Genomic DNA, 20,660 nt, shown 5'->3' with positions numbered 1-20,660 from the left:
ATATGATCGAATCATGTCAGGGGATGGTATGGGAATTAGATTAGGAAACGAGACACTTATGGTAGTAGATAATTTTGCTGTTTGGGCAGCGTAACTGACGGTGACCGAATTAGAGAGGATATATAATGTACACTGGCAATGGCAAGGAAAGTATTTCTGAAGAAGAGAAAATTGTTAACATCGAATGTAGCAGACTTAGAAACTCTGATATGAAGGTATTTATCTGCAGTGTATCCAGGTTCGGAAGCGAAACATGGATGACAAATGGTCTACACAAGAAGAGAATAGACGGTTTTGAAATGTGACGCTACAAAGGAATGTTGAGGATTGGATGGTTATATCACGTAACTAATGAGCAGGTCTGAATAGAATTAGGGAAACAAGAAATTTGTGGCACGGCTTCACTAAAAGATGGGATCGCTTAATAGATGACATTTTGAGACATCCAGGGGTCACCAGTTTAGTACTGGAGAGAAGTGTGAGTGTTAAAAATTGTAGAGGGAGACCAGAGATTAATATAGTAAGCAGATTCAGAAGGATGTAGTTTGCAGTAGTTATTTGGAGATGATGAGGCTTGCGTGGGAGCGAGTAGCATGGAGAGCTGCATCAGATGGGTGTCTGGATTGTAGACCACAGTTAACAGCATCTACTTCTGACGTCACTCACCTTTTGTTTGTGATGGTGCTAATGTTTACAGCGTGTGTGAGTGCGTGCGTGCATGTGTGTGTGTGTGTGTGTGTGTGTGTCTGTTTTCTGTTTCTAGAGTTTTTCGCAAACTGAGATTTTGAATTCCCTTGCACAGCGCTTCATTGAGTTGCAGTTATGCCTTGAAAATGGCAGGGTGTACTCCTGTCGAAAAATCAGCGGTTTTCGACGTCACCCGACAGCATTTCCGTGACTTATGTGAACGTTTTTGCTGTTGTTTATTTTTATTAAGATAAGCACTTTCCTTGACACCCAACAATTTTTTTGTAGATTAACACATTCTTACAAATTTGGAAATTTTGGAAATTTGTGGTAAGGCCTTATGGGACCAAACTGCTGAGGTCATCGGTCCCTGAACTTACACTATTTAATCTAACTTAAATTAACTTACGCTGAGGACTACACACACACACACACACACACACACACACACACACACACACACACACATACCCGAGAGAGGACCCGAAACTCCGATAGAGGGAGCCTCGCGGACCGTGACAAGATGCCATAGAGAGCGCGGCTACCCCGCGCTGCCACATTCTCACATACATTGTTGGAAATGGAATTACTTTTGTTTCAAAAGTAAATGTGTGAAGATTCTTGTCGTTTGCGGTTCAGATGTAGCAACAATTGTCAATTTGTTTTCTTCTGTGTTTAGAAACAATTTTATCAATTTTGACGTTTTATTATCACGTGTGTGTGCTTTTCCTTTAAGCTGAAGTTGTGATGGCGTATTTGGTACATTAAATAACTTAAGTATTATTTTCCACCCAACTTTCCTACGTTCCACATTCACCGATTTGAGTAGAAGTGTAGTGAACAAAACTTCACGTTGCTGAGAAAATATACCACGTCTCCCTGCAAAAGGAAAGTTATTTTGCAGTTTACTTGCCATTGTCTGCTCCTAAAAGAAAGCGACATTGTTCAATAAATGCCTGGAGGTTACAAGATGGCCGTAAATAAACTGCCTTGTAATGTACGCTTTCATACCTCCCAGAGTCCTTAGGAAGCAAAATAAAGACAAATGTGATTTCATTTTTTAGTTATTCTAGATTTTTATGGCATCACATACGCTCCCTATTGTAAAAACTATGTACAAATCAATATAAACGATACTATTCGCACTCATCCTATATCGTATTCAGAAGCATGCCTTACTGGACACTCGGAGAGCTACTGTTGCAGGGGTATAACCAGGGTCTATGTAGGGAACAAGTTGACACCAGTGTTCCTTAATGGAGCTGCCATACTGGGGATAGGAGCAGCCGACACATTTTTAATGTTGCCAGGAAAGAGAGCCGTTGCTTTGTGAAATTATTATCGTTCTGACATGACAGCAGTCTCCTTTAACTATTCGCACCAAACAGCTATGTTTTAAATTGGAAACAGCTGAGCCTCAGTGTACTATACCGTGCTGTGACATTACTGCCATAGTAATTACAGAGAAATTGTATTTGTGGCCAAAAGTGTCAACCAAAAGAATAACAAACAGATGAAACCAATTTTCTGAAGGCAATCACTAAAAGCAAAATATGAACAGTTCTAAAATAAAGTATGAGATCTGTTGTAGACCGTTTGCTTAGCACAGAAAAAAGAGATGAAGGTCAGGTAAAAGGTAGCAACTTACAGTAGCACTACATTATTTCTAATACTAATGCTGAGTAATTTAAGGAGACCAAGCAGCTCAAGTCTTAAGTCTCCTATCAACTCCAACCCCCCCCCCCCCCTCCCTATCACAAACACACACAGTACAGAAGCAGTGTACTGTTCCTAACCTGCGTGCGTACAGAGCAAATTCTGTGTGCAAGTGTGAGAAAGTGTTCTAAATCTTTGGACAGCGTCTATCTGAGACATAACATGGGAACAGCCCAGTATTAACCTAGTGGGATGTGGTAAACCACTTGAAAACCACATCGAGTCTGGCTAGCACACGAACCTCTCGTTAATCTGACAGGCTGCCAGCATTGCTTCCCATCCCAGAAGCAGTTGTGCTAACACGCTCGGTCACCTGCATGGGTATTATTTCTGAAAATCGGCACTTTTTTGCCTAAAGGAACTGTAACTGGCACAGACTTTTTATTTACTATTGAAACGGATTTTTAACCTTCGAAAAAACTGTACAGTTTTACAGTTCCCGGTTAAAAATATACCTCATCCTGCTTCCAGTACTCTGTTGCACCACAAAAAGTAAAGCATATATGGCCAGATGTAGTTCTGATGAACTGCTTAACTGTTCACGCACAAATCCTTTATATTTTTATAAACATTTGTCATATTCAACAAATGACAGACTGCAGCTTCACAGCTAACCACTCAATAATGTCATCCTGATTACCAGATACGAACTTGCTTGCTCCAGTCCTCCTCCTCAGTGTTGTAGCTTGAGAGCAGCATCTGAGCCACGTGACAGACAGTAAAAAGCTGAGTTTCTCTCGTTAAGCACTAAGCGAAGTGGAGCCAACAGTTTTAATTTTTCTCAATTATAGCTGAAATAAATCTCTGATTTTAACAGTTGAAAGACATATGGTGGGCATAAACACTTGGACACATATGGTAAAACCAGTTGAGGAAGTGAGTACGTTAAGTTTTATGCGTATTATCTATATCACAGATGTAAAATCTGTAATATAATGAACATCACAATGCACATTGCAATGGGCTGTAAAAGACCCCCCAAAAAAAAGTGAACAAGAAGATGAGAAGTTAAATGAAAAATAAAGTCAGCAGTAAAAGAATATTGAAACGAACAATAAATAATGAATGAAAACAATAACAGTGAAAAGAACAGTAAATTTACACTGAAGAAAAGCTTACAGTGGACTAAGCTAGAGGAACACCAAGCATAAGCCTTAAATATGAACAATATGGTAAGCAGTTAAATGAAAAATTAAAATCTGCCGTAAAAGACCATTGAAATGAATAGTAAATAAATAATGAAAAAACAGTAAACCGATCAGTAAATTTACACTGAAGAGAATTTGACAGTGAGTTGACCAAGAGGGACACCAAGCATAATCCTTAAATAATAATGTCTAAGCCAGGAGACTGCTGCATGCTTCAATTTATATAAATCTTAGTTTGGTCCTGCGTATACTCTGATGTTGCAGTCACAGTATGGTCTATTGTCTGGTGCAGAGCTACGCAGTCACACTGCAGTTTTGTCTCATTTGTACAGAAGGTCCTAGTAAACAACATGTGGTGTTGGAATCCTATTAAGAACTTTCCATTGTTGGTGGGAAGCTTTAACTCCGTAGGTCTTCGAATTGAACTGGAAGTGGGTCAATGAACCATCAAAATGTTGGTGCCCCAGTCTGCTCACAATTGTGCACTGATGTTGAGCGCAGTATCTGATAGTTGCCCTGCTAAGACTAGTGGGGATTTCCTGGATCTCAGTCCTATCACTAGTATATGAGAGATGTCCCTATGTCCAGGCAATTTTCTCTTCGGTTGTCGGAACGAGAATCTCCACCTGAGGGGCGTAGGTAGGGAGGTGTGGCTCAGCTCAGGTATCCGTTGCTGTGGTTGCAACACTATTATGGATGTTAGCTATACTTGTCTAATCTAACTTCATTATCTGTTTCTACTTAACATAACTTGTGTGCCACCAAGATTTTTGATTATAATCTATGTAAATATTTTATTCTTTATTGATGGTAATTTATGTCAATATCATTAATCTATGGTTGTATTTTTTTTAAAAAAGAACATGTTCTTTAAAAGAGTGAAAATGTTAGAACTTCAGTTGTAATGTTTGTTTATGCTTAGGGAAAGTAGGTTTGTAATCATGTAAAACTTGGAGGGAAATCCCTCTGCAATGAAAGTGGGTTGGCAGGAACAGAAAAGTTGGATTTGTCCGTAAAACTGAAAGGTCCCTTCGTGGCAGGAGCTAGTCAGTGGCTACCTGGCAAAGTGTTCACATGTTGAGAACTAAACGAGGCAACAACAGCAGCAATATTATTTTTGTACAGCACGAGACGTGGAAGAAATAGGCGAATTATCCATGCCATTCGCTGGTTTGCTCTGAAATAGAATAATGCGCTGCCACGAATGGACTTTTCAGAGCCTGTTATACAGCAAGAGCCATGGAGATTTTTGCCGCCTTCTTTGAATAGCTACAAGTGATCAACACTGCCATCACCTTCAGATCAAACAATTACTTGGGTACTGTACAACTGCATCAAACAGTTACGTGTGTTATTAATCAGTAATAAATGTTTGTTCCTTAAACCTTGTGTTGGGCACCTGTATTTCATTCTTAGTTGTTTACCCGGACAGGATCCTATTCAAGTGCTACAATAATTCAAGCATTCTCCTTTATTGAAATCAAAACTAGTTACCTTCCTTAATAAAGTCTAATAACTGTTGTGGAGTAGTAAATTTACTAATTATTCAATGAGGCTAAGTTATGAAGTCCAACACGAAAGGAAAATTAAAGTTTACTACTGGTGTAGCATAACCGTCAAGAAAAGTTTTCAGCTTAAAGATTGTTCTTATTGAAGTCTCTGTACAGTATTACAGTTATCTGTGAAATCTGTGACAATTCATAATAGTTACTGAGCAGTAGACAGGGAGGTTTGGAAATAACACTGTTTACGTTTTCATATGAGTGTTTCTCATATTATGTGTTGCAACTAAAATGTTCCATCTAGATCTGACTCTACTGACCGATTAATCGATTAGATTCGGGGTCCCTTTGCTAACTGTTGAGCCAGATTTTAATTTCACACTACAACTATAGCACTAAAGAGGTGCATCTCCCAGCCTTCTAACATTTTTTACTGTAAGAAGCAAATAGCTACAACTGTTGAAACTATGCTAGATCCAGATATCACATGTTCCATTTGAGCTACATAGTATAAACAATTGAGTGCTTCTTGGGGATACAGACAGTACTCAGGACAGAGAACATTATTATCAGGAAACCATTCCAGTGACAATATTTTCCAATAATCAAACCGAAAAAGAGGACCTCATGTCCAAGTTAGTAGGGCCCCACCCATCAGTAAATCATTTACTTGTAATGAACCTCAGTTTGGTGCTTTAGTATACAGCCAATCTACTGAGAGCCAATTATTGCCATGATGTATTAATACTCCTTCTGTGTAGTTCATGCCAAATTATTGTTGCATGGTATGTAAAAAGTACTGCTGTCTCGTGTCCTGTACCCAAAAATAGTGTTTCTGTATCATCTAAAGTAAATATCAACAGTTAATTTTCTTTATGAATAGTGCTACAGCTTAGTAAAACTTTGCACAAATAGGCTGGCGACCATTTCCTTTTGCCTAACTACACTTTAATTTGTTAATAATAGAACCTTTGTTCGATTCTCGTTTGTTTTGCTGTTACTTTGTTTCGAAAGAAATATTCAGAGAAACCATTATACACAATCATGGTCAGATTGAAATCATTTCAAAGGAGTAAAATTATAAGTGTACTGCTAATTTAGAATAATCCGGTAGTGTTATATGGTGTAATTTTGGTGCTCCACTAATGATATGCTTCGTGCTGTGTAGTTGTGCATCTAGTTCCCGTACACGACTGCTGTTCACCCACACAGAGGAGCAGTACCTCGCGACGGAATAGAGACCTGGGGCAGAACCTCCCGTGTGGAAGCATATGTTCCCCATCTGCTGCCATATAATTTGTACTGGACATAGTTGCATGTGTTGAGGCACAAACCTAGATTTGTTGTATCAGTGTAACATATGTACCAGCGCAGTTAAAGTAATTTGTCCTACGTTCCCAATATTTGTGCGATTGTTATCGTTTGATAACAAACAGTCTGAGCCGTTGTACTTAGCTTACACCGAAACAATATCAATATAAAATGTAGAACATATTAGCAAACGTTGGTTATTGGGGAAACTCTTGCAGTGATTTAGATATTAACATTCTGTCGTCTCAAGGTCATCGTCATTCACTGAGTTTTAGGTCAGAAGACCAATGCATTTTCATGAGATGGGCATGTATTGACACTTACCATGCAGTCTGCAATATATAAACACAAATAAACGCTCTTAAATACAGTGCCACTCGCATCTGCTTGGTAACGATATCGCTCCTTAGCCTCAGCCTGTAAATTAACTTACTCTCTAAAAACGTGCATTTACAATTGCTTTATGTTTTTAAAACAACTTTATTTGTGGAACTAAATACCACTTTATTTGACATATTTTTCGCTGCAACCAAACACTACCCAAAACTTCGCCATTGCAGTAACGATACTTTTCCGGAAAATACTACGATCAAGACAAACTGAACAGTATACCAAAAGTTGCCTGTTTCCTGGGTTAATAGAGGTTAGTACACACGTAACACCTCAGTTACACGATTTTCAAACATTTACAAAACGGTCGCACAATTCTACATGGTATAAAACTAGACCCACACAGTTGGGGTACAGTGATTCCGTCCACGAGTAAGGAAAGGAGTGGCGACAGAAACAGCATCTGGCCCGCCTCTACCATTAACACTGCTAAATCCAAAAATTAACATTCCTACCGCGTGAAGATATTGGATAAAGTCCTGCAGTCCATCGGTCCTGAGCATCGTGATTTCCCCACCTAACAGCTTTGTTGCCCCATCTACACTGCTACAACGCAATAGGCCAGCGCCGGCTGAATGTTCTGTGTTCACGTGTAGTTTCATTCTTCCGAGGAACGGTGCATTGACGTGTATTTGGCAGTGAGTGAAACGCAGGAGCAAGGAACTATGTGAATTGCTACTCTGGTTTGTGTGTGCAGAGGGCAAGAAGACATTACAAAACCATTTTTAATTGTCGTATCGAACGTACTATAGATTATTTTTTATTTTATTTGTTTATTTATTTGTTACTGAACTGGTCAATAATGAAGAGACCACGAATAATATACATTTCGCGAAAGTTCACAAAATGGCAGCAAATTGTTGTGGTGTCCCTGAATCGACTGTACTCCATATTAACAGTGCAGCAGCATCAGCACAGTCTCTAGATGTGATCATGTGTTTTGATTCTCCAAGGAAGGGATACAGACGACGATGGACCTTAACGGAATTTCAACGTTTTGACAAAACATTAGCGCGGAGAACTGTACTTCTATGCTACAACAGAAGAGAGTATCCGATGTCTAGATAAACACAAAGTGATCTCCGAGAAAAAATGAATTATTCTGGCTCAGAGACCTCCGTTCTTTGTCTGTTCTGCTCATTGATTTTTAATTCAAGTAAGTGCAATTATGGACGAAAATTTTTGATGGAGTGCAGTGACGTTGCTGCAGCAGTAAAGACGTTTTGTGTAGGACGCACTTACTGCGTGCTGAGGGCAATAGTCGTGTAGAATACGTATACAAAACTTGGATTTCACAAAACTATCCAAGGAAATATATTTCGCTCGACTTCAATGGAAACGTTTGTCTGACCACTATGGGATTTAACATCTGGGGTCATCAGTACTCTAGAACTCAAAACTACTTAAACCTAAGTAACCTAAGGACATCACACTCATCCATTTTCGAGGCAGGATTCGAACCTGCGACCGTAGCGGTCGCCTGGTTCCAGACTGGAGCGCTTAGAACCGCTCGGCCACAACGGCCGGCTCTGAGTGTACCTACAGTTCCTTTTGTATAGCGTATGTCGGCGATTTTGGCGGTAGGTGCAGTGAAGAAGCGTCAGAAAGGGCTGAAAATAAAAAACAAAAATCCAGAAGATAGTAATAATCTCGTTCCTACTAAGGCGAGTCGCCGGAACTAAAATCCTGGCAGCGGCATACAAGTACTCGTTCGCTGTCGAGCACATAGTTTCTCGCAAAATTTAAAATGCGTTCGTAGGTGATAGGATACAATTATGTCACAGATTTTACCAAAATTAATTTTATAGTTTTGTTAACAACTTTATCGTTGGAAGTTTTTACAAGATCGAACAGAATGCAAATTTATCAGTGATGAAATTTTTCCCAGTACAGACGGAACAGTTTCACACCTCTTACGGTATTTTATTCTTTATCTCTTAATGTTTTTACGTTGTCACTATAAAATATGTATCACAAACATCTATAAACTTTGAGAATGTTGATGTATTATTTTCAGTCCAAGTACGTCAGTGGTTCTCTTTTATCCACATACTGAAGAAAAAAATATTTTTCTCCAAAATGTCTTGTAACGATAGTCCGTATTTATTTCGCAACAGCTGGCAAGTACTGTCTTTAGGAAAGTTCTGCATCATATTACAAAAAATAGAGATGTCCAATAGTTTTCGGAATATTTAGTAACGTATGAAATTATCACCAACTGACAGTGCTGTAGCACGGTGAGTTGACTTCCGTGTACTTCATGTATGGCCTAAGCTGTTCATCGTAAGTTTGACACGTAAGTAAACATTGTGCTATGTATGACTCGGCATTTCTTACGTCACTGGGGGCTGTTTCCCGAGGAATGTAAGTCGCGCCCTGTCGAACGCAGCCACACACCTCTAAGAGGTACCTAATCGTGTTAGTGACGCATTTGCCTTCAGGTGAGCTGCTCTCCACATCGCTAATATTCGCCCAAAGCGAGGATGTGGCAGCAGCTGTAGCTTTAGAATATAACAGTAAACGGTAAAACACCGTGATACGCTTCACAAGGAATCAGGCAGATAGCGAACGTTCCGAGACATGACGAGTAGCAGAAAAACCTGTCGCAAACATAGGACATTGCGGCACAGAGAAAGCGGCTGTAGAGGGACATTTAAAATAAGAACCAAACGAGTTAGAGAAGACATTATCGTACCTCATTATGCCATCCACCCTACAATAACAACGAAGTAACTGATACACAAGCAGTACCTTCTTCCAGTGGCGTCACATATTTCTCTCTATCCGGTTCGATATAAGAGGCAAAAGTTTGGACATCCTCACTGGTGTTGATACCCATCCCCACATCCTTATCCATAGTATCGAATACTACATATTGGTATTCATTTCTTAGAATATTATTAAGTTTAACGTGCAGCACAGTGATGCAGCACCACTGACGAATTTTTTTTCTGGATATATAGAAATAAATAAATGCCTTGTGTCACAGCGGCCGTGCGCAACGTTGTTTAATTTCGCTGATCGCCCGGGAACTGGAGTTACCAACGTGCAATGCCATTGGCTGGGTGTACGTAAAAACTAACGTATAAAATGGAAGCAAAGATGATGTATGCAGGAAATGTTAAATACTTTCTACCAACCGACTACCGACTATTTAAGCGGTGATGCGAAAAATGAGAATGTTGGATATACAGAGCAATTACTAAATTTATCAAGACGAAATTGTTGAGACATTTACGTTAGGACCACAGCCAATAGTTTATAAACGCGACTTACTGAAATTAATGTTACGTTAAAAATGCAGACATGTTTCGATTTAATATTGCATCGCATCAGTGTCTTAACAGACAATTGTCTGGCTGCTATTTAGTGTTTATTGACGTTTCGTAACGAGCTAGAGCGTATTTCAGGTAGTTTTCTGTACCATGCATTTTTGTAACTGTTGGCTTGAGAATAACTGGGTATTTTGGGGCAACTTTTCTTGGTTCATCTACTGGGTCTTGCCAGGTGGGAAGTAGTCCTACTTACTGCTGGCAAACGTCTCGGCTTCACATTCACTCATGAACATTACTCCAGCTCTGACAGATCTGTGTTGCTAATCTGTCTGTTTATTTCTACGAAATTCAGTTACCAACTATGTAAATGACTTCAGTGTCAAATGTTTCACATTTAATAGATATGGTTCACAGTATCTACATCTACTACATATACATGCATACTCTGCAAATCACATTTAAGTGCCTGGCAGAGGGTTCACCGAACCACCTTCACAATTCTCTATTATTCCAATCACATATAGCGCGCGGAAAGAACGAACACCTATATCTTTCCGAAGAAGCTCTAATTTCCCTTATTTTATCGTGGTGATGGTTTCTCCCTATACAGATCGGTGTCAACAAAATATTTTCGCATCCGAAGGAGAAAGTTCGTGATTGGAATTTCGAGAGAAGATTTTGTCGCAACGAAAAACACATTACTTTTAATGATGTACAGCCCAAATCCTGTATCATTTCTGTGACATTCTCTCACATATTTCGCGATAATACAAAACGTGCTGCACTTCTTTGAACTTTTTCAACGTACTCCGTCAATTCTATCTGGTAAGAATCCCACTCCGCGTAACGGTAGGCCTATTCTAAAAGAGGACGAACAAGCGTAGTGTAGGCAGTCTCCTTAGTAGATCTGTTACATTTTCTAATTGTCCTGCCAATAAAACGCAGTCATTGGTTACCCTTCCCCACAACATTTTCTGTGTGTTCCATCATATTTAAGTTATTCGTAATAGTAATTCCTAGTTATGTAATTGAATTTACGCCCTTTAGATTTGACTGATTTATCGTGCAACCGAAGTTTAACGAATTCCTTTTAGCACTCATATGGATGACCTCAAACTTTTCGTTATTTAGGGTTAACTACCAATATCGCACCACTCAAATACCTTTTCTAAACCGTTTGGCAAATTGTTTTGATCTTCTGACGACTTTATTGGACGATAAATGACAGCGTTATCTGCAAACAATCTAAGACGGCTGCTCAGATTGTCTCCCAAATCGTTTATATAGATAAGGAACAACAAAGGGCCTATAACACTACCATGGGGATCGCCAGAAATCACTTGTGTTTTACTCGACCGCTTTCCGCCAGTAACTACGAACTACGACCTCTCTGACAGGAAATCACAAATCCAGTCACAGAACTGAGATGATATTACATAAGCACGCAATTTCACTACAAGACGCTTCCGGAAATACGGAATCGACCTCAAATCCCTTGTCAATAGCAATCAATAGTTCATGTGAATAAAGAGTTAGTTGTGTTTCACAAGGACGATGTTTTCTAAATCCATGTTGACTTTGCGTCAGTAGACCGTTTCCTTCGAGGTAATTCATAATGTTTGAACACAATATATGTTCCAAAGTCCTGCTGCATATCGCGTTTAATGTTATTACTCCAACTACCTTTCTTGAATATTGGTGTGACCTGCGCAAATTTCCAGTCTTTGGGTACGGATCTTTCATCGAGCGAACGGTTGTATATAATTGTTAAGTATGGAGCTAGTGCATCAGCATATTCTGGAAGGAGCCTAACTGGTGTATAGTCTGGAGCAGAAGACTTGCTTTTAATAAACGATTGAAGTTGCTTCACTACTCCGAGGATATTTACTTCTACGTTACTCATGTTGGCAGCTGTTCTTGATTCGAATTCTGGAATATTTACTTCGTCTCCTTTTGTTGAGGCATTTCGGAGGACTGCGTTTAGAAACTCTGCTTTGGCAGCACTGTCTTCGATAGTATCTCCACTGCTATCGCGCAGAGAAAGCATTGATTGTTTCTTACCGCTAGCATACTTCACATACGACCAGAATCACTTTGGATTTTCTGCCAGGTTTCGAGACACAGTTTCGTTGTGGAAGCATCTCTCATTGCAGTCCGTGCTAAATTTCAAGCTTCTGTAAAAGATCGTCTGTTTAAATTTGGCATGTTTCTTTCGTTGTTTTTGCAGCAGTGTTCCGACCCGTCTTGTGTACCAAAGAGGATCAACTCCGTCGTTTGTTAATTTATTTAGTATAAATCTCTCAATTGCTGCAGATACTATTTCTTTGAATTCAAGCCATATCTGGTCTACACTTACATTATTAATTTGGAAGGAGTGGAGATTGTCTCTCAGGAAGGTATCGAGTGGATTTTTAATGGCTTGTTTGAATAGGTATATTTTCCGTTTATTTTTGGAGGATTTGGGGGTTAGAATATTCAGTCTCGCTACGACGACCCTGTGTTCACTAATCCCTGTATCCGTTTTGATGCTGGTTGTTAACTCAGGATTATTTGGTGCTAAGAGGTCAAGTATGTTTTCACAACCGTTTACTGTTCGCTTGGGTTCATGGACTAACTGCTCGAAATAATTTTCAGAGAATGCGTTTAGCACAATTTCGGATGATGCTTTATGCGTACCTCCGGAATTAAACATGTAGTTTTGCCAACATATAGAGGATAAATTAATGTCACCACCAACTACTATCGTATGAGTCGGGTACGCGTTTGAAATCAAACTCAAGTGTTCTTTGAACCCTTTAGCAACTGTATCATCTGAATTGTGAGGTCGGTAAAAGGATCGAATTATTTTATTCCGGTTGCCAAAAATGACTCTCTGCCCATAATAACTCACAGGAAGTATCTACTTCAATTTCGCGACAAGATAAACTGTTTCTAACAGCAACAAACACGCCACCGTATACCGTGTTTAGCCCATCCTTTCGGAACACCCTTCGGTTATTTGCAAAAATTTCGGCTGAGCTTATATCCGGCTTAAGCCAGCTTTCAGTGCCTGCAACTATTTGAGAATCAGTGCTTTCTGTTAGCTCTTGGAGTTCTGCTACTTTCCCAACACAGCTACGACAATTGACAACTGTTATACCGATGGTTCCTGTATCTACGTTTTTCCTGTGTTCGGCCTGCACCCTTTGTGACTGAAGCCCTTCTTGTGTTTTCCCGAGATTCTCGAGACGATATATGACATCTCAATATAATCTGTGTCTCTTCTGTGACAATCCAGAAGCATATACATTCTTTCCTCCTCTCACTTGAAGAATGAAAAGCACGAATGAGAGTGTACAAAAAAAAAAAAAGGGGGGTCAGTATGTAGATCTGTGGGAGTAAAAGTAGTCTGCTATTGCGGCAGTACAGACAACGCTATAAAGCACGTGTGAGCTAGCAAAGAGGTTTATTTTCGCCTTGGGCGAAGCTCTTGTATAGATTGGCATCACAACCGGGGAGTTCTCTGAGCACTTCCCGTTAACGGGACGCGTGTTTCCAAACAGAGTTCGCACGGCAGTGTTCCGGGAGACGACAGACGGGGACAACGGCAAAGTGTGTGTGCCTATTCGTAGTTATTCATTGCCTTATTATCGTAGAGTTCAGCTCCATCCAAAATAAACGTCTTTCTCTCACCATCGACTGATGTACGGAATTATTGTTGCTTTTCTCGGAACATTATAATCAATTGCTCTTAGCCACACATGCAAGCCATTGTTCTGCTCTACCATGTTCAAACATGTGCACGCTTGATATATCTTTTCAGTTCAGTCTGATTTATTTAGTTCGTTGGTGATCACACGGGTGTAGTATAACTGAACGGATTTCTGAAACTTCGTTAATTTCTATTTTAGTTCGTAATCTAGTTTCCACATGCTCTTGTCTCAGCAAGTGTTGAGTACGGATCTGAGAGTCTTAAGTTCGCAGATGGTGTCCCATAGTAATGTATCCTGTCCGGTTTACTTAGTTACTCTGAATTTTTTGACTCATTTTGTGCACAAGTTTTGTTTTTGGCGACCTCGCGGCCGCGAATTATGAGAATCGCTACATGTCACAGTTTCTGAGTCTCATGATAAAACTTCCAAATTAGTTTCAGAATTTCATCCATGGTGCAATTATTAACAGTTCACTTTAACCAACGAATTCTTGTTCAATTGCTTTGTGCAGTCAAGCCAAGGGAACTACCTTTTGGTAAGCAAATGCATACTGATGAAGTTTTTTCTTTATTCTTATACTTGTCCTGAACCTCTGTGATATGCGTATATGCGCGTGAATGTCGCCACTCAACGATTCTTCTGATGCTCCCATAATTAATGATAAATCGTGCTAGGGTCTCCAAGACTCAGTTGTAAACATAATTTTGTAACTCACCCAACACTGTTATGAAGAAGAGCAACCATCAGCCATTTATTAGTTGTTTAGCTTAATAGTTTCTTCAGTTGTTGCATAAACGTTATATTTTTAGCAGAACAGATACTTACTTATTCCTTCACAGACTCCCATTTTTGCGTCCCACTGGTATTCGTTGTGCAACAGATGAATATGGCCAAGTTATTTATTTAATATTTATTCAACTATCACAAATGTGCAGATCTGGCAACTCAGTTCATTTAAACATCAAAGATATTTCTCCCATGTATATGCAAATACCGTCTTCCCACTTTCCGTGTTAATAGATACCGCATTTTTCACCTGCTTCACGAGCACCGATTCCCGTCCTGATCCTTTAGGTATAGATAACCTTCAAAATCGTTGAGAAACTTTGCTCTTCTGGATAATTATGATGCAAATTTCAAATTAGCAGCTATTTTCTGTGTGATTATAATGTTAGAAGTAGTCACAATCAAGCTATAGTAGCCCATTACAAACAGTTCTGTAAAGTGCTTAAAATGTTATTAGGAATGCAAAGAGTATGTGGTATGCAAACAGAATAGCTATTTCACAGAATAAAATTAAGACCATATCGTCAGTTGTGAAGGAAGTGCCTATCAGCAGCACAAGGACTACGATATAGAGGCAGTTTGTAGTAAAAGTATTTCTATTACTGATAAAGCAGATATATGTACAATACTTAACAGTTATTTTCTGACCATTTCTGGTGCATTAAATAAAAATTTAGTTTCTAAAGGGAATCATATAACTCTCTTGGCATATGCCTTTCCAAGATTGATGTCTGAAATACTGCTCTGTGATACAAACAAGGGGGAGATTGAGTCAGTAATTAAATCGTTGAAGGCTAAGGACTCTCATGGATATGATGGGGTGCCTAGCAGAATATTGAAGTACTGAGCTGGGCGTGTTAACCCTGTATTTAGCCATATTTGTAATTTTCCTTTTGGGAATGGTCAGTTTCCTGAACGATTAAAGTACTCAGTAGTAAAGCCGCTTTATAAAAAGGGAGAAAAGGATAATTAAGACAGTTTTAGTCCTAGTTCTATGCCACTAGTGTTTGCTAAACTTACTGAGAAGGCTGTGTATGAAAGGATAATTGATCATTTTATATCACACAGTTTGCTACCAAATGCACAGTTTGGCTTTAGAAGTCGTTTAACAACTGGAAATGCTATATTCTCTTTTCTCTGTGATGTACTGGATGGGTTAAACAAAAGGTTTCGAATTCTAGGCATAGTTTGGTTTACCTAAGGTGTTTAATTTTGTTGATCATCAAATATTGCTCCAGAAGTTGGACCATTATGGAATACAGGGAGTAGCTCACAATTGGTTCACCTCTTACTTTAGCAACCGACAGCAAAAGGCGATTTTTCTCAGTGTTGAGAATGGCTGTGATGTGGGGTCTGAGCGGAGTACAGTCAATTTGGGGGTGCTCCAGGGATCAGTGTTGGGGCCACTCCTGTTCCTTATTTATATCAATGATATGCCCTCTAATATTACAGTCAGCTCTAAAATATTTCTGTATGCTGGTGACACTAGCTTGGTAGTAAAGAATGTTGTGTGAAACATTGGCTCTGTTTCAAACAGTGCAGTTCAAGACATAAGTTCATGGCTTGTAGAAAATAAACTAACGCTAAATTACCGTAGGACTGAGTTTCTACAGTTTCTAACACACAATTCAACAAAGCTTCACGTTTTAATTTCACAGAATGGGCATATGATTAGTGAAACTATACAGTTCAAATTTGTAGGTGTTCAGTTAGATAGCAAACTGTTATGGAAAGCCCACGTTCAGGATCTTGTTCAACGACTTAATGCTGCCATTTTTACTATTCAAACAGAAACTGAAGTGAGTAATTGTCCAATACGAAAATTAGTCTTCTTTGCTTATTTTGATTTGCTTATGTCGTATGGTATTATATTCTGGGGTAACTCTTCCAATTCTAAAATGATATTTTTGTCTCAGAAACGGGCAGTTCGGGTAATAAGTGGTGTTAGTTTCCCACCTCTTGTCAACCCATGTTCACGAGTCTGGGTATTTTGACACTGGCCTCTCAATATATATATATTCCTTACTCTCATTTCCTGCTAACAATATCAGCTTATTTCCGAGAACAAGCAACTTGCAGTTAATACTCGGCAGAAATCAAACCTGCATTTGGATTTGACTTCCTTAACTCTTGTGCAGAAAGGTGTGCAGTGTACTGCTGCATCCATTTTCAATAAGCTACCACTAGAATTCAAAAATCTAGCAGTAATCCACGCATTTTCAAATCGAAACTGAAGAGTTTCCTCATGGAGCACTCCTTCTAGTCTGTCGAGGAGATCCTTGAAAAATTAAGCTGATTCTTGTTGTATTGTTGATTGTGTTTACTTAAACTTATGGCTTGACTTTTTTCGGGTCCATAAACATTTTATTTTTATCTGTTATTGCTTTTATGTTTTAATTCCATGTACTGACACCTTCCATGACCTTGGAGATTTGCTCCTCAATTCGGTCCTACGGAACTTGACCTGTAAATAAAAATAAAAATAAGACGTCCAACATAGATGGCAGAAGTGTGGTTTCGACGAATCTCGTGTGTAGCATTGGATCTCATTGGAGAATAAGCCACAAATTGCCGTTCAATTAAGTAAATCCTATAGTTGGACAAAAATCTGGGAAATGCTTCTTTCCTTTGTATGAGGTACTAAGAAATATGGGATACCTATCTCTCCAGATAATGCAGATCAAGGCCTTGAAAATTATGGATACCTTAAACATACGACATACAGAATGCTGTGGGAGCCTCGGTTGGTGCCTAAGGTTTAGGAATAGAAGTACTTCATCAGCACAGGGACTGCCAGAAGATTTTAGTGAGAAACTCAGGAACTTCCAGAGGCACGTGATGTAGAGGAGGCAGCAGCACTCTTACTTTACACAGTCAGCCACAGCGTGCAAAACTGCACATGAGCAGGAGATGCTCCATGCATGTCGGCTATGAGTGGGCCTTCCTCATCTGCTCGGCCTTTATCGGAAGTACTCGGTACAATGTGACATTTCATTTAGGGTTGTCGTGTGGCATTTTTTTTTTTTTGTCAACACTACTTTCTTCAGTTTGTCAGAATCGTGGTTCGATCACTAGTTATTTTACACTATTTGTTCATGGTATAAAGGAAATTCACAGGTCAAGTGACTGTATGCACAAAAAAGGCAGCCTAGCGATCTATCCTCACGAAAAAAGAAAGAGAAGGATGAGAATTCTCAATATCTATTACGCGGTCACGTAATTCGCTATGGGGCGACGTTACAACACTATGCAGAAAGAATTTAAAGATTTAATTGAGGGTGAAGGAGCAAAAAAACTACGACGATAGACAGATGGGAGTCGTTGTTCCACAGGTCAGGAAGAACTTTCTGCCGATTATGAAACTAAATAAGTCACGATTACATGGGAAACGGAGTGCAGAATTTTGTGAAATTGTCTGCATGGGTCTTTATATCGGTAGTTTGCACCAGAGAAATATTATGCGTCAGGCGCGACAAAAATAATTACATAAGCGTGAAAATTTGTTTTGTCTGCGATCTATGTTGCTGAGAAATATAAAACCAAGACTTTGCAGTGCGACTTCATTGCCATCTAAACGTGACACATGCGTAGGTTCCCCTTCTTCCTCCTCCTCATGCTCAGACCGCGTGGTATGGTGGTGGGGTAAGTGGGGAGCCAAGCGAGAGCACTTTGCACAGCCAAGCGAGAGCACTTTGCACAGCCAAGCGAGAGCACTTTGCACAGCCAAGCGAGAGCACTTTGCACGTGTACAAGGGCACTACTCACATGCTGAATACTTGGCTGTCCCAGCCCTGCACCATATTGGCAATGCCAATGAGATACCCATTTTTGGAACATACTAAGCAATATGACAGTGGTCTGTAAAGGGGAAAATAGTATTTCATTGTGAACAACTGGAGACGAAAATGAAAGAATTGCTATGATGTTAGCAATTACTGAAGAGGGAACAAAATTGCCACCATATCTTTCCCTGAAACGTAAAACTTTGTCGAAGGAAAATTTCTTTAGGCTATTAATGGTTTGTTGCGAAGAAAAAGGCTGGATGCCATCAGAATTAATGATGGACTGGATAGCTGCTGTTTGGAATTGCAGGCTTGATGTTCTGCGTGGCAGGGGAGCTATTAGGACACTGTCGGATGCCTTTACAGGTCATCTCATATCTGCTATACAGAAGACAAATCTCATGGCTATAACTGGAGATACGGCCAGAAAACACCAGGTGCATGATTCAGTGATAAAAGGGAAACAATGAAAAGCTAACTCAAAAAGCAGTGTTGATGTTGGTTATGAGACGGGGATCGTGAACACATTACAGCTGGAAAGTTCACAGAGACATCGTTCAACATTACATGTGAGTGGATTCACTCTTCATAATATAAACCAAACATCATCCAGGTGTTAAAGAAGAGCTGTGTGTCCAGTCAGATGGAAGATAGCAACCAACAACGAACCTCGTGAGGAGAGTGAAGAAATTACTGACAGTTATGAAAAAAAAGAACTGGTGGCGATCTGTGACGTCAGCGTAGATTGTGATAGAAGGCTGTTACTTATGTATAATTTGACTACATTACAACATATAAACATACGGTTAAGTGTATACATATTGTGAACGATTTTTGTGAATAGGTAATGTCACAGAAATTATTCTCCATTGAGTTCTTACCTTCCTCCCTGCCTGTTCTTCTCCCTCAAAATTGATGATGTAGCTTTTATTCTGATAAAGCTCCCCTTCAAAATGTAGGATGCAGCTTTTATTTTGATTAATCTCTTAATTGGCACAGTACAGCAGATGTTACAAAGGAATATAAGACAGAATATTACAGAACGTTTGACGGCATAGGTGATGTAGTCTCATTAATGGCAGACGTGACGAGACCGGCCGTGGGGCAGCCCGTGTTGGCCACAGCGAACTGCAGCAGGATGATGGTGTAGGTGGCCACGTAGGAGGTGAAGGTGGTCAGCAGCGTGGCGTGAATGCTGAACAGCGACCAGGCGCTGAACGAGATGGGGCTGTGGCGCACCTGGCTGGAAAGCCTGGCCAGCTCGTGGGTAACCGCCTCACTGCCTCGCACTGTGCACAACACGCGACACAAACGCAATCGTTACATCAGATGTAGGAATACAGCAGAACTGAACAAAGAGCCAGCATTAGGCTCTGGCACAAGTGCCTAGAAAGGCTGTTCAGCACAGGCGACACATCCGTTCACTGTGTACAACAAGCTAAACAAACCCTGTATGTTACTAAACATATACAGCATAACATAAACAATGAGGAGGTCCTCATCGACACTGCACAGTGGCACACTCCTCTGGAATCTCCACCCAGCTCACAGTTAATTGCTTCACTGCTGTCTTATGTACAAAAGAGGCAACACAAACAAAGGGCTAGCAGGCATTGAACAACACACCGAACTGGTAACTCTTCTTACGTCATAACACTGTCTCGCTTCTCTCCGACATGCGAACATAAACAAAACGCGAACAGGTACTGAACAACACGGCACTATCGTCCGCCTGTCTGGAAACCATGCTGAACGTTCTGGTGGCTGAATCACTGCTGTTTACTGGGCAAAATATGCAACACAAACAAAACGACTAGCCAAGGCCAAGGTGCCAAGGTGCACCTGTCTGGAAACTCAGTCAGCTCACGGAACACCACCTCACTGTCATCCACTGTGCAAATATGCTGCATAAATAAAGGATGAACAGGACTAGAAGGATGTGACATGGTAGTGCACAAGTCTCGAAGCCATGCTCCACTGATGGCTCACTGTATTTCTGTTGTCCGCTGCTTAAATCGTGCAATACTAATAATTTTCGAACCGTCATTGGACAACACGGTACTTTAGTGCACCTGTCTCAGGAGCCATACTCAGCTCTCACGTCCCTATCTTGTTCTGTCTGCTGTGAAAAAAGTCCAACACCAATAATATGCAAAGGGTCATTGGATGACACGGCACTGTAATGCACGTGTCTGGAAGTCTCGCTCAGCTCATCGAACACTACCTTGCAAATATACCACTGTCTACTGCCCAAAACGTGTGACAAAAATAATGTATAATGTGTGAACAATCATTGAACAACACTAGACCGTATTAAACTTTTCTGGATTTCTGGAAACCATGCACAGTTCATGGGTCAGTAGATGTAATA

At 40.0% G+C, this 20,660-nt stretch overlaps 1 protein-coding gene across 1 annotated transcript in view; it reads right to left on the bottom strand.

The window, feature by feature from the left end:
* LOC124776145 overlaps positions 1–20,660 on the bottom strand; it is a 104,931-nt gene that overhangs the window by 36,759 nt on the left and 47,512 nt on the right. Inside the window, exons 2-3 of the mRNA XM_047250982.1 lie at positions 19,329–19,578; positions 6,689–6,696 (exon numbers count right to left, since the gene is read on the bottom strand). Coding sequence (XP_047106938.1) covers positions 6,689–6,696; positions 19,329–19,578 — 258 coding nt within the window. The remainder of the gene's footprint in view (positions 1–6,688; positions 6,697–19,328; positions 19,579–20,660) is intronic.

The sequence above is a fragment of the Schistocerca piceifrons genome, chromosome 2, assembly GCF_021461385.2.
Source record: "Schistocerca piceifrons isolate TAMUIC-IGC-003096 chromosome 2, iqSchPice1.1, whole genome shotgun sequence".
Taxonomy (NCBI): Eukaryota; Metazoa; Arthropoda; class Insecta; order Orthoptera; family Acrididae; genus Schistocerca; species Schistocerca piceifrons.
This window is presented reverse-complemented; position numbering and strand designations above follow the sequence as displayed.